We start from the raw sequence: 13,766 nt of genomic DNA, 5'->3' as shown, positions 1-13,766 counted from the left end.
TCTGAATGTAGGGATTACAGTTATTACTATAACTGTTGCCACTAATACAACAACTAAAACACTAAATTCATAGCAGTACAAGTAATGTTACTATTACTGCTTTTACTACTAAGTCCACTATTGACTCTTCATTATTCTAATACCTCCTTTGTCCTGTCCTCCGCAGCCACCCGGTGCACGTGAAGGAGGAGCCCACTGAGCTGGAAGAGGACAGCCGGCCCATGTCCCTCCTGACGGGGGTCACCCACAGCCTGGCCATGCCCAGTGACGAGCGAGACCTGGAGGAAGACCTGCCCACAGAAGAGCTGCTGGAATAGAGAGGACCCCCTCGCACCCAGCACCCGACATCGGAGGCCATCAAAGACCCCCTCCTACTCAGCATCCAAAAAAGAGAGTTTATCGAGGACCCTTCCTACCCGGCATCCAAAACCAGAGGCCATCGAGGACGCCCCCCCACCCCCACCCAGTTCCCAAGGCCAATCGAGAACCCATCCCACCCAGCGTCTAAAACCGGAGGTTATCGATGACCCCTCCTACCCAGCACCCAAACACATCCGTGACCATTTCCACCCAGCTCCCAATCCTACCCTGGGCAAAGATCCCGAGGCACATATCTCCATCCAGTTCTAATTTTCCAAAAAAAAAGAAAAAAAAGTCCAACCCATTCAAACCCAGAGCTTCACTGACCTATCCCACCCAGGATTTAAACCACTAAGAACCCATGCCTCCCAGGAACCCGCCCTACCCAACACTCCATCTATCCCAGGAACCCCAAACATCCAGTCCTCATAGCACTCATTCTCTACAAGGATTTGTAGGGCCCCTCGTCCATCGCTGGGATCATGAACCCATCTGGAACCCGTCTCACCCACTTGCTTTTACGCGGAGCTGGAGTTGGGCCCTCTTTGCGACGACCCTTCAGGACCCTTCCCATCCAGCATCTTAAAAACCTTTCCCCCCGAGACTGCACCCAACCCACCAAACGAGCAGGCAAGGCAAGGCAAGGGACCCTTCCCACCCTGCCCTCGTCAACTTCCCTGTCTGTGGGCGGGGCTTAAGACTGGCCACGCCACTTTTCTCGCTGTCACTACGAAAGGGGGGGGCAACAGACAACACTTTAAAGAAAAGAAAATACGAATGTTTTTATTTAGTTTTGTTTTCTTCTTCTCTTATTTTAAGCGAACAAACCAAGGACATGAACTGTATACAGGGTTTTTAGATCCTCTTTCAACTAAAAACTCCCGAGACTGTGGAAATCGCAGTTTTTTACCTCCCTTCTTTTTTTCGCTGAGTTCGTTGTTCAAGACCACTCGATGCATACACCCACTTGCACACGAAAACGTCTTTTCACACACACACACACAAAAAGAAACAACAAAAACATTACCTTTGTGGTTGTAGAGAAAGACCCCTAGTGGACGCTTTCGAACACACACGCACCGCCGCTCACCGACTTGTACATAGCATTGGGGAGCGACTCTCGAGAAACCAATGACTTTTATTTTTTTCTTTTGTGCTTTGCTTTCGAGACGATTCAAATTGCTGGGAAACTATAAGAAAGTTTTTAAAAAAATGTATACCTCCGATGCAGACCCACGCGAAAAACCGAAGTCCCTTCCTCCTCAAAAAAAAAACAAAAAACACCAGGATTTTTTCTTTTGAGGCAGGGAAATTAAAAGGAAAAGAAAACAAAAAACAAAAAACACTTTCGAATCTGCCTTTATTGTGTCCCTGAGCCACCGGGACAAAGAAATCTTCATACTGATAAAAGTGGTGCTGTAAGAAGACGGAGGAAGGATCTACATATTGTCACTAAAAGAACTTTATATTGAGAAAAAAAAATGTGTGGTAGCTTTGTCAACTTCTATTTCTGTTTTTACTTTTGTATCGTTTTACTCAAAGATCAAACTTTTCTTTTTTTTTCTTTTTTTTTGACATGCTGTTTTATGATAATGTAATTTTTTTTGTTTTTGTTGTTGTGCGTGTTTTTGTTCTCGCCATTCCGAAATCTAAGAAAGAAACCACAGTGTTGTCCCGAGTGTAGCAAAGCAAAAACAATTGGTAAATAGCACTTAAAAGTCACCATTATCCAGACAACGTGATTATTTAACTTTTTTTCCTTTTTGTTCCACTCACTTTTCTTGTTGTATTTACTTTGAGGAACATCCATAATGCTTTAAAAAAAATATATATATTAAGAAAAAACTATTGTTACTGCAGCAAGAGAATACCTCAAAGCCACCAAGATCCCCGGCTTGTGTGTCCAAATTGTTTCATGAAAAAAAAAGGGGGGATTTTTGTTTTTTATTTTTATTTTTTACGTGGGACACCAAATCTGGCAACTTCTGCTTAGCTTGAATTCAAAGCTATGTATGGTTGTACTAGTTACTGTCTTGACTTGCCATTCACTGTGTGTGTTAGAGATTTCTACTTTTTTTTTTTTCTCTGCTTTTGTGAGCATAAAATACATTACCGTGCCATACCAAATTTAATTTAATTTTTTTAAATATCGAGGCGTATTCCCGTTTTATTTTTTGTTACAGGTTTAACCAAAGAAGCGTGTAGAAAACCAAAAACCCCTGTAGTTTACTTTAACGGCCTTTGTTTTAAGGAGAAAAAAAAGAAAAGAAAAAAAGGACTCTTATTTTGAAAGAACTGGCCAAATGCTGACAAAGCAGGAGTTTCAAATTTAAAAAAAGTATTCACAATAGTTTTTTTGAGCAGGTTTAACAGTGCTGACCATTCCAGAAACCAAAGTGTGTTTTCCAAAACGACCAATGCCACGCTTATGACACTTACAGGCAATTCTTTCCTCTACGGTGGCTCTGATGGACAAGTCACAACAAAACTCATCAAATTCAAATTGCAGTTTTGAAACATTTGCAGGAAAAGGCAGACCTCCAAAATGCTGAATTTTGCCTTATTTAATTTACGTTATGTGTTGGTTTTCTGTTATTGTTTTTTATGATTACTATTCCATTTACAATTTCAATTTTCAATTTGATTTCAATTTTCAATTTCAACTATTTTTTAGATTATTTTTTTTAATCCTTTTTATGTCACAAGACGTATGACTGTTAGAGCACTTTGTAAGACACTTCGCTAGACATGCCCTTCAGAGCCACCCTAGCTTATTTAGCATTTATCCCTATTACAACACACTGACCAATTATGAGGTGCACATTGGCGACCACATTTCAACTGATCATGAACAGTGTTTATTAAACAGCAAGCTTTAAATATATAGCCTACTTAAAATGTGGTGACGCCCAATTGTGCGGCCTGTTTAAAAAGAGGGACCATATGGGAAAATGCCATTAAAGAAAGAAAAAAGGAATTGAAATTGAATTATTACTCCAACAAATCTCTTGCACTTCATTATATTAACCAACTTTTGTGGCAACTTTGTGTAAAAAAACAAACAAATAAAAAAACAAGAACAATTTGTGTCAGAAGCGGTAGGCAGACATCTTGAAAACCAAAAATAACACTACCTCCTTTTCAAAGACAGTTCAGTAAAAGCCAATGGGAGAGTGACCTCCGACATACTTTTTCTTCTTCTTTCACCATTCTTCGTATAATATTAAAAATGAAAATCTCAAATGCCAAAATAGTTGTTACTGCAAGACTGCTGATCTGGACTTTTAGCCCAAAAACACAAAAAAGTGAAACGACTACCTCTCCTCTGACCACAGCTGAAGCTCACTGCGTCTCAAATTGGGCTGGGATGTACCTACAAGGCCCTGCCAATCGCTACATGGATATTTATTTGAACTGACAACAGACAGTATTCAGGAAGGCTGAATGTTTCGGTCCCAGCACCAGGCTGCAAAAAAGATCTCACTAACTTTCATCAAATTTGATAAAAATAACTGGGACAGAACCTTTGAAAAATAAATATTATCAAGTACAAACAAACAAGGCACTTTATGGTTGCTTTGTTTGCTGCAATTGCAAAAATGTTGTATTGGAAAAAATCATAAAAATGAAAAAAATCATGGGGTAATATGATAACCAAGACGGGGACAAGGCAGGGGTGTCCAAGCTCTTCATTGAGGGCCATATGCTGAAGCACAGGCCAGCTCGAGAATGTGGCGTATTTTGGCCTGTCAAAAAGTCAAGTTAAGTTATTTGTTTATGGGTCAATTACGCACTAAATAATTCAAATTGATGCATGTTTTTTGATACGTTTCATTCCAGAATGTTTGTTATTGAAAGTCAAACAAAGAGGCTCCAAAGTAGAGACCAAAAGGTTACAGCAGTGTGTTAAGCAACAAAAATTCATATAAATATCCATGTACCGTGGCCCTTAGACTCCATGCTAACTGACCACTATAAGGAGGGTTACGGCGCACTCTGACGGTTACTCAAATATCCAAAGACTCCCTCAGAGCTCCGCCCTTCTTCCTCCTCGCCCAATGAGATGCTGAGTTTCACGACACCATTTTTTTTACGTATTACCCCCAAAAACCGTATCGATCTACGAACAAAGTGGAACTGCTGCATTCTTCAGACTTTTACAGGCCTCTGCCAGTTCGCGCTCAGAGGCGGCCATTTTGTTTCCCTCATGTACTCTTGTATATTGCTGTCACTTCTCTTTCCAGGGCATTTTATTTCAGTTTAGAGTTGATTTTATTTCGTTTCTTTTTTTTTCCGCAGGGTTGTAAAAGCTCGTCGCTCTTCTACTGCTCTGCTTCCTAAGTGTTTGTATTTATCTTTTTTTTTTTTACGTGCTGCAGGTATCCTGGTTTTTAAATGATAGTTGTTTTGTTTCCATTTTTATTGGTTCTTCATGAAACGTCTGGGACGCGGATTTTTTAAAAATGTATTATCGCTGAAAAAAAAAAAAATGAAAAGATGAACCGTTAGATCAGTGGTTTAGGTGACACCTGTTTGTATATTTATCTTTAGCTAGTTCTATTTTGATACTTTTTTTTTTGTCTCTGTACTGCATTTATGCGTTTTTAAGGAATTGAAAAAGGTTACTTCGCTACGTATTGATACCTCAGAAGGACTTTTTTTTTTGCTCTAAACAGGACCAAAATCTCCAGATCAAAAAAGAGAAATGGAAGTTAATGTAGCCCTATCTCTTTGCTTTAAAACATGGAGCTGTGGAATGGGTTTAAGTCTCCTCCCTCTGACCCCGTGCCATTCTTGTGTTGACCTTTTGAATTTTGACCCTCAGAGCTGTCAATCATGCGCGGCCATTGTCTTGTGATGTTACTTTATCGTGGAACACCTGGCTTGGCGTAAAACAACCTCTCTCCACCTTCAGGGCCAAAACAGCTATTGTTCATGTTGTGAAAACCAAAATACGGACCAAAGCTGTGGACCCTTATTTTGTGATTGTCTAAACAACGCTAACAGTGTGCACATTAGTTTGGCTACGATAGCTCTAGCATTTTACGTGTTCAAATCCCTATTACTTTCATAACATGGAATGTACGTCTTTTCCCAGCATACTTTGCGGTTTTGACGACACAACCCCCCCCCCCCCCCCCCCCCCCCCCCGCTATCGACAACATGCTTTTAGTGGACTGCAACTAGCCATACTGTTAGCTCCTGGGAAGACAACATTAGCAAATGGCTAGCTACACATTAAAAGTTGTTGAATTTTCAAGCTAACAGATAGCTAACAATGAATATGTACATGTTTTTTTCCAACTAAAACCATATTTACCCATATGTTACACCAATGAGTCAGCATAGCCACCAGAAATAGCTAAATATATGGCGCTTACAAGTTACAAGTAGCTAGCTAATAGCAAGTAAATGATTAGCTGCTTATGTAGCTTGGTGGCTACAAACAGAAATTACTTTTTATGTTCATTGCTAATATTGTATAAGAATCCAAACTACCTTTTTTTTATCAACAGAAAGTTGTGTATATTGTCTACTATTGTGCACACTGCTTATCCGATCACTGAGGGTCTGCTGAACTCACCATTGCTTAGGCCTAAACCAAACAAGATGCCGCTTTTAAACGTTTTTAACCAAACAAGCTAACTCCAAAACCCTCCATCTGCATCCTAAGCAGTCTGAACTGGAGCGTGTGATTGGATCGGCTCTGGGGTGACATCATCAAAAGGGGACCCGTAAGTGAAGGGGGAGGCGACCGTCTATGGCAGCCGCAGCGTAACGACCACTTCAGCTCCTCAGCTCAAACTTTAGGAATGTGTGCGTACATTTCCGACAGTGACTTTTATCGTTTCATTAGTTTTGGGTTTGATTTTTTTTTTCTTTTCGTTGTTCATTTTTGTTTTCGTTTTTTTCCTCGTTTATTGGAAGTGTGACCGTGTAAAGAGGCGGGGCCAGGACTGGGCAGTAGACTCAGTGGGACAGAAGGGGGCGCCGGTACTGCCAGTCACTGCCCTCTCCTTCATGCTGTATAAACACACATATATCTGTGTATTTGTAACCTGTGTCTGTCCGCAGACAATAAAAAACTGTACAGTAGATCTAGTTGCATGTAATCTGTACTAATTATTGACAATGGCATTATAAAATGCAATAAAATACTTATCACACTGTCACCGCGTGTGTCTGTGCTTTTACCTTTTTCGGTGTTGGTTGATTTAAAGCGGGGTGATGTACTGACTTGTTTAGCACAAATATCCCTGATAATGCTCTGAGTCTGTATAGGTTCATTTTATTTTGAAATTTAACAGATTTTTCTCCCTGGCAGTTAGGTTTATGTAATTCCTTATTCATGATCAGAGAATGCTGCGACCTCCAGCAAAAATCGACTCCTTGTGAACTCTTTTCATAGCGATGTATGCAGGGGCGGACTGGGACTGAAAAACAGCCCTGGACTCTGACCAGCCTGGCCCAAATTAGCGTAATTGTGACTTCCACAAATACATATTTTAACCTCTTACCAGTTCGGCTTTTTGTTATTATTTTTTTGACTGGTATCATCAGCAAAAAGAACGGGAAAGGTGGTCGTAGAAACAGAAGCAAAATCATTAATATAAATAATAAATAATAACGGTCCCAAAATTGATCCTTGTGGCACACCATACTCCACGGAATTCCTTTTAGATTCATGTTTTTTTTTATACTGGGCTTTACCCAAATCTAAAAGCTTCTCGACTGGAGATGAACAATGTAACGCCTCATTTGAAAGCTAAGAACTACAAAAGTGATGGAAACTTTTCGTCACGTCGCCACATTTTTGTCACATTTTTGTTGTTTTTTAAATTATTTTTTCCATCATTTTTTGTTGTGTTTTTTTGTCCGTGTTTTTCTCATGTTTTCATTCTCTTTTTTGACGCTATTTTGATGCTTTTCTTTTTAGCTTTTAGATTTGGGTAAAGCTCGGTTGAGGCGGGACCGGTGGCCCCTAGAGTCAGTGGCCCTTCTGTGCTCTTCCAGAATGGACATATGGCCGGTCCGCCCCTGGCTGTATGACCTCAGTAACTGGGGCATTTTTAAAGCATTTTTGTTGTTGTTTTTGTCTGTTTTTTGTAGGTTTTTTTCATCTTGATTTTGTTGTTGATTTTCACTCTTTTTCCTTGCTTTCTGATGCTTTTTCATTGTGTTTTTTTTTGTCACTTTCTTATTGTGTTATCGTTGCTTCTCGGTCACTTTTTTGTCACTCTTTTTTCACTTTTCCATCACTTTTTAATCGTGTTCTCGTCGCTCTTTTGTTTCCGTGTGTTCCTGCTTTTCGTCGCTGTTGTGATACTTTGTCCAAGAAGCTTTTCGATTTGGGAAACTGGAGAAAATGTGCTTTGTTCAGGCTGGTGTTAACGCGAGCCGTCGACGTTGATTTGCCTGAGTTCTGATGTCTTGCCGAGACTGAACCGTAACCGCTCAGGATTGAATGTGAGCCCATGGGGAAACTGTTAACATAAGAGATGATCAGTATGATTCCCATAATACTGTCATCAACTTTCTGACCACAAGCAGTCATATTGCCAAAATGCACAATGACAGGACTCTACGGTAGCTGTGCAGTCCTTTTGCAAAGTAGCTTCTTCAAGTCTTTCTGCATTCGTGCATCACATTGGCATGGGTGGAAACAAGACACAAAGACTTAATAAAATCTGTCGTATTTGCGCATTGGCTCCTGAACCTGAGGCCATGGTTTTCACATCGTTCTCCCGACATTTGAAAGTTTGGTTTTGGACTGCGCTGACAGATTTCCAAACCAAACCCGAATGCCGTCTCATACCAGGCTACTCCTCTAAAACGAATGAAATGAAAGTAAAAATGAAAAACAAAGAAACTAACAGACAGTGACACAGCTGTAATCATGAAGTCAGGTTTTCTGCAGGGCATTCAATGAATCGCAGCAAAACGAAGGCCTTAAAAGTTCAAAATCACAGAAAGCGCTATGACTTTTTACTCTTGCCCCCAAGGCCGTGGGAACCCAGGGTGCTGAGGGCGCTACAGCACCCCCTGGTGGATCGTCTATGCATTACAAGCAATATTAACCTCTTTACTCCCGCCTGAACCGAGAGCATTTTCTCCAGTTCGGCCTTACTCAAATCCTGTAGGCCAGTGTAGCACCTCATTTGAAAGCGAAGATCTACAAAACTCATCTAAATGGATCTTTTTCCTCACGTCATCAGATTTTTTTTTTTTTTTTTTTGAGGGCGGTATTCAACAAATTTTGGGAAATTTATTGTCATTTTTTTGGTCATTTTTGTCACATTTTTGGTCATTTTTTTAGTCATTTTTTGTCCATTTTTTTGTCATTTTTTTGTCAATTTTTTTGTCTTTTTTGTCAATTTTTTGTCATTTTTATTTCTTTTTTGTCCATTTCTTTTGTCATTTTTTTGTCATTTTTTGTCATTTTTTGTCTTTTTAGTCATTTTTAGTCATTTTTTGTCATTTTTTGTCATTTTTCTTTGTCATTTTTGTCCATTTTTTTGTCATTTTTTGTCAATTTTTTTTGTCATTTTTTTCTCAATTTTTTGTCATTTTTTTGTCCATTTTTTTGTCAAAGTTTTCTCACTTTTTTGTCACATCTTCATCATTGTTTTCATCTCAGTTCTGTCGCTATTCTCACACCTTTTTTTCCAGAAGCTTTTGGATTGGGGTAAAGCCAAACTGGAGAAAATCTGCTCGGTTCAGGTGGGAGTTAAGGGATTAAATAAATAGGAAATAAGCAAAGAAATAGCGTTTTTGGGGGGCAATCTTGTCTCTCAGCACCCCCTAGCCAAAATATCTTCCCACGGCCCTGCTTACCCCCATCCTGAACCCTTTACATTCAGTCTAAAAGCTTCTCAAAAACAGTGTCAAAACAGCTACAAAAATGAGATGAAAACACGTCAAGAAAACAAAAAAAACGGGATGAAGAAGTGACAAATATTGGACAAAAAAGTTGGCAAGAAAAAAGTGACAAACAGCGAAGAAAATGTGGCAACAATGTGACGAAAGCATAACGACAAAGCGATGGAAACAAAAATGTCAAACAGTGACGACAAAGTGGGAAGCGAGTGTTTTGTAGATCTTAGTTTTCAAATGAGGCGTTCAACAGGCCTATAGTCTGTGACCTTATGGATTTGGGTAAAGCTGAACTGGAGAAAATGTGGGGGTTACAAGGTTAAAGCTTTCAAACAAACGTGCTTGCTTCTTTCGCTGGTGTAAAAGTGTGGAATTCTCAAAAGACAGATTTAAGAAGTTCACGAAAAGAAACTCACATCTTACCAAACTGATTTTTGATTTTTCATTGGATGTGTTTTGTTACTGTTGCTACTTGGCAATTTTCTTTTGAGTTTTGAGTAACTATGTAGGAACAGGAAAATGATGATGTTATCAATCTGTTTTTGAAATAGGGGGTGGGGCTAAATAAGTTTAACTTCTCCTCACTCCTTTTTGGACATGTGCATTTGTATTTGGCCTTTCAAGGGAACTGACAAGTTTGCTTTTGTCTTTTTGATTTGTCAACGTAATAGCCTTTACGTTTAAAATTTTGTAAAGGTGTGTTGTGTTGTGTTGCTCACATGTTCAAAATAAAATAACGAACGAACGAACTTTGAACGCAGCGCTTTTTTTTTGAAGGAATAGATATTTTTTTTATTTTTGTCCCATCCATCGACGATCACAGGGATGAAAGGGTCTGTTTAATGAGACAGATACACAGGGATGCTCCGGATGAAGAGTCACCGACCTCTTTACCCCCACTTTAACGGAGCGCTTTTTGTTCAGTTCGGCTTTATCCAAATCTAACGGCTTCTCATGCCTCACTTGAGTCACTTTTTGTCGTGTCTTTGTTCATTTACGTCTCGTTTTCATCTCTATTTTGACGCTTCTTTTTTCTTTTCTTTTTTTTTCAGGAAGCATTTTGATTTGGGGTAATGCCTGGATAATAAGACGATAATTAGACGATAATAAGACGTTAAACGCGCTGAAATCGGCGCGTAAATAAACGTAGAATCACCTGATGAGTCCATGTTTTTGGCCGTGTGTGTTGCTTGAGGTCAGAGGCAGTTGTTGTGATACAGAAAGCGGCCACCAGGAGGAGTAAACAACCTGGACAAAAACAAAGCTGCATCTAAACAGGCGTCTGCAAAACCGACTGTGAGGGGCCAAGGGGGGGCGCCGGAGAGAAACACTCACTGCAACCGTAATGAAGTCAGGGCAAAGCGGCCATGAGAAGGGTTTTATGATTTATTTTAGTTTATTTATGGAAAGAAGGAAAGATACTGACGTTACATTTTGTGATGAATCCTTTTTTACTTTCTGCTGCAGCACTTTTTTTTAACCTCTGAACCCCCGCCTTACCCGAGAGCATTTTCTCCACTTTGGAGCTCACAGCCCATAGGCCAGGGGAACACCTCATTTGAAAGCTAAGACCGACAAAACTGATCCAAGCAGGTCTTTTCCCTTGTGTTGCTTTGTGCTGCGTTTTCTTCTAGTTTTTCTCCCAATTTTGTCGCCTTTTTTTTTCAAGGAGAGTTTAGATTTGGGTAGTTTCTAGCAGTGTTAATTTCGTCGACTAAAATATTTAGTCTTAATTTTAGTCAAAGTGATATTATTGACGACTAAAACTGGACTAAAACTAAATTAAACGTTTTTCATGAGACTAAAACTATGACTAAAATGTCCAGATATTTTAGTCGACTAAAATAAGACTAAATAAAAATTAAAAGGAGAGACTAAAATCATCCAAACTTCTGTTTTTTATTTAAATTCACTGTTAAAGGATCAGCTCTGAGCTTTGTTCATGTGGGAGCAGCTCCATGAAGTCGAGGACCTGGATTAAATATGATTATAATGAATATTATCAATGCAAAGTCGACTAAATTAGTCTTCATTTTAGTCGACTAAATTGACATGCAATTTTAGTCGACTAAAACTAGACTAAAATTGAAAAGTTTTTTTGACTAAATCTCTAAACTAAAATTAAATTACATTTTAGTCAAAAGACTAAGACTAAAATAAAATATGTAAAAGTAAATATGTCAAAATTAACACTGGTTTCTGGTTTACTCACGGTTTGAAACGGGGGGAAATGTTTTAATCTAGTATCAGTGTTGTTTGCCTTATCCTCCTGGATGTGACTAACAAGACCATCCGACTCCCTGAACCACCAGGTTATTCCTTGTTCCCTGACAGCATGGGCGTATTCCAAGATGATAAAGCAGGATTCATCAAAGCTAAAGTCGCTTCAACAGAATATCTTATATTCTGTCTTATATTCTTAACATTCGGGCTCTGTATGCGGCCCGAATGTTTTTACACTCCATGATTCTGTCTCATATAGAGTATTGCATAACCACATGGTCACTTGCTGCTGGTACAACACTCAAACCCATAGAGTCTCTTTTTAAAAAAGCCATGAAAATCTTGGACAGGAAACCGTTCTCCTTTCACCACTGCACTGTCTTAGAGAAGCATCATTTACTCAATTTTGATAACTTCATTAATTTTAAATATGGTTGCCTTGTATATAAAGTATTGCATGGACTCGCTCCACCTCCATTGCAGGATTTCATCAAGCCAAAGTCTGTTAGTGGGATCACGGGCACCAGGGCATCAGCTGGAGGAGACTGTGAGGTTCCACACAGGAGAACCTCCTCTGGACTGACTGTGCTCTCTGAAAAAGGCACCAAGTACTGGAATAGTCTCCCTTTATCAGTCAGAGAGACTCCAACTCTGGCCACTTTTAAAGCACGTTTTAAACTGTGGCTAAAGGAAAACCAGGCCCGTGAACACTTTTAGTTGTTACTGCATTTATTGTTGTCACATTATGTTAATTGTAAATTGTAAATTGTGTATGTGCTGCCTGCCTCGGGACTACAGATGGAAACTAGCATCCCCGCTATAATCTGGCATATTTACAGTGCTCATGTGCAACTGTTCATCAATATGCATTGTCCCGATCAAATAAATAAATAAATAAATAAATATCAGAAATGAACTTTGACTTTTTCTTCGAGAAATAAATCCCAGCAGCGGAGTCTGAATAATGGACGGAGCCAGGTTTAAACGTGTGCTTTTATTCTATTGACATCTTTGTGACTTTGTTAAGACTTTTTCAGAGGGGATTTTGGAAATCTCACTCAGTTTTAAAATATGCTGGGTTTTTTTAGTGGAAGAATCTGTAAAAAATGTAGATTTCGGCCTCGGTTTTTCACTTTCAAAACTCAATAAATCAGACTTGGAATAAGATGTTTAAAAAAAATCCCTCTGGAAAAATAAAAGCAACTTCGGTCCAAGGCTGTCCAAATTTGAAGTTGAGTTTTTTTATTTTTTTATTATTTTATTGAAAGTTAAGGTGAAAAGGGTTCAATTCTGACATTTTGCAACAACAGCGGCATCACATTCAATTTAAAAATCCCCCCCTTTTTATTTCTCTCCTTGACGATCCATGTTCTATAAGTTTGCATGACCTAGCTCCAACTTTCCCCGTCTTCTCTACACTCTTTCTTTTTTTTTTTTTTTTGTGCAGATTGTGGCACATGCCCTTAAGCCCTGTCTTTAAACCTGGGGCTGCACCGCGCTTCGTAGCCACGGGGAACTTTCTCTCTTTTTTTTTTTTTTTTTACCTTTCCCCGCATAAAGAAGAGAAAAGGCTTTTTTCATCCCGGAGTGAACTTTTGGGGAGGAGACCTGCTCCTTTCTGCTCCTTCTAAATCCCCTCAGTGACATTCGGATTTGGGTAGTGAGCGGCCCTGTATTCCCCGTGGGGTACCCGACACTGTGCACCGAGCAGGAATACTGAGCAGGGACGTGGGGGTGAGAGCAGAACAATGAGGTGATTCTTGGAGAGTTTTTTTGTTTCGTTTTGGGGTTTTTTTTTGGCGTGAGGGCCCAAAATGCACTCTGAGCGAAATGTGATACTCCAGCAATTTACCTAAAATAAAGTTGTGTGATGCGCGTTTGCTGTGGATTACAGACAGGGTCAGCCCTGAGCATAGGCGACCCAATTTAGGGACAGACACTCATAGAGACGTGCGGTCTTTTGTGTTGAAAACTTGAATTTTTGAGCTTCCAGACCACTCCTCCCTGGTCCTTATATGTGTCCAGGGATCCATGTAACATCACAGTGAAAACTGGAACATTGATTTCAGTTTCTCCTCAAATATATCCATCCATCCATTTTCTTCCGCTTTATCCGGGGCTCAGCAGAGATGCCCAAACTTCCCGGTCCACACACACCTCCTCCAGCTGTTCTGGGGAGACCCCGAGGTGACACCAGGCCAGCTCGGAGGCATAGTCCCACCACCGTGTCCTGGGTCTTCCACGAGGCCTCGTCCCACTAGGACATGCCTGGAACACCTCCCGCGGGAGGCGACCAGGAGGCATCCGGA

The 13,766-nt window shown here is 39.9% G+C and overlaps 1 protein-coding gene across 5 annotated transcripts in view; it reads left to right on the top strand.

Moving 5' to 3' along the window:
* foxp4 (forkhead box P4) overlaps nt 1–1,013 on the top strand; it is a 196,263-nt gene extending 195,250 nt beyond the window's left edge. For all 5 annotated transcript variants that reach the window (XM_079582163.1, XM_079582159.1, XM_079582162.1 and 2 more), the window contains one exon: nt 167–1,013. In XM_079582163.1, the coding sequence (XP_079438289.1) occupies nt 167–317 (151 nt within the window). In that variant the 3' untranslated portion in view covers nt 318–1,013. The remainder of the gene's footprint in view (nt 1–166) is intronic.
* Nucleotides 1,014–13,766: the final 12,753 nt, after the last annotated feature.

This window comes from Gobius niger (assembly GCF_951799975.1).
Source record: "Gobius niger genome assembly, chromosome: 24".
Classification (NCBI taxonomy): Eukaryota; Metazoa; Chordata; class Actinopteri; order Gobiiformes; family Gobiidae; genus Gobius; species Gobius niger.
The sequence above is the reverse complement of the archived record's forward strand: the minus strand, read 5'-3'. Positions and strand labels throughout refer to the sequence as shown.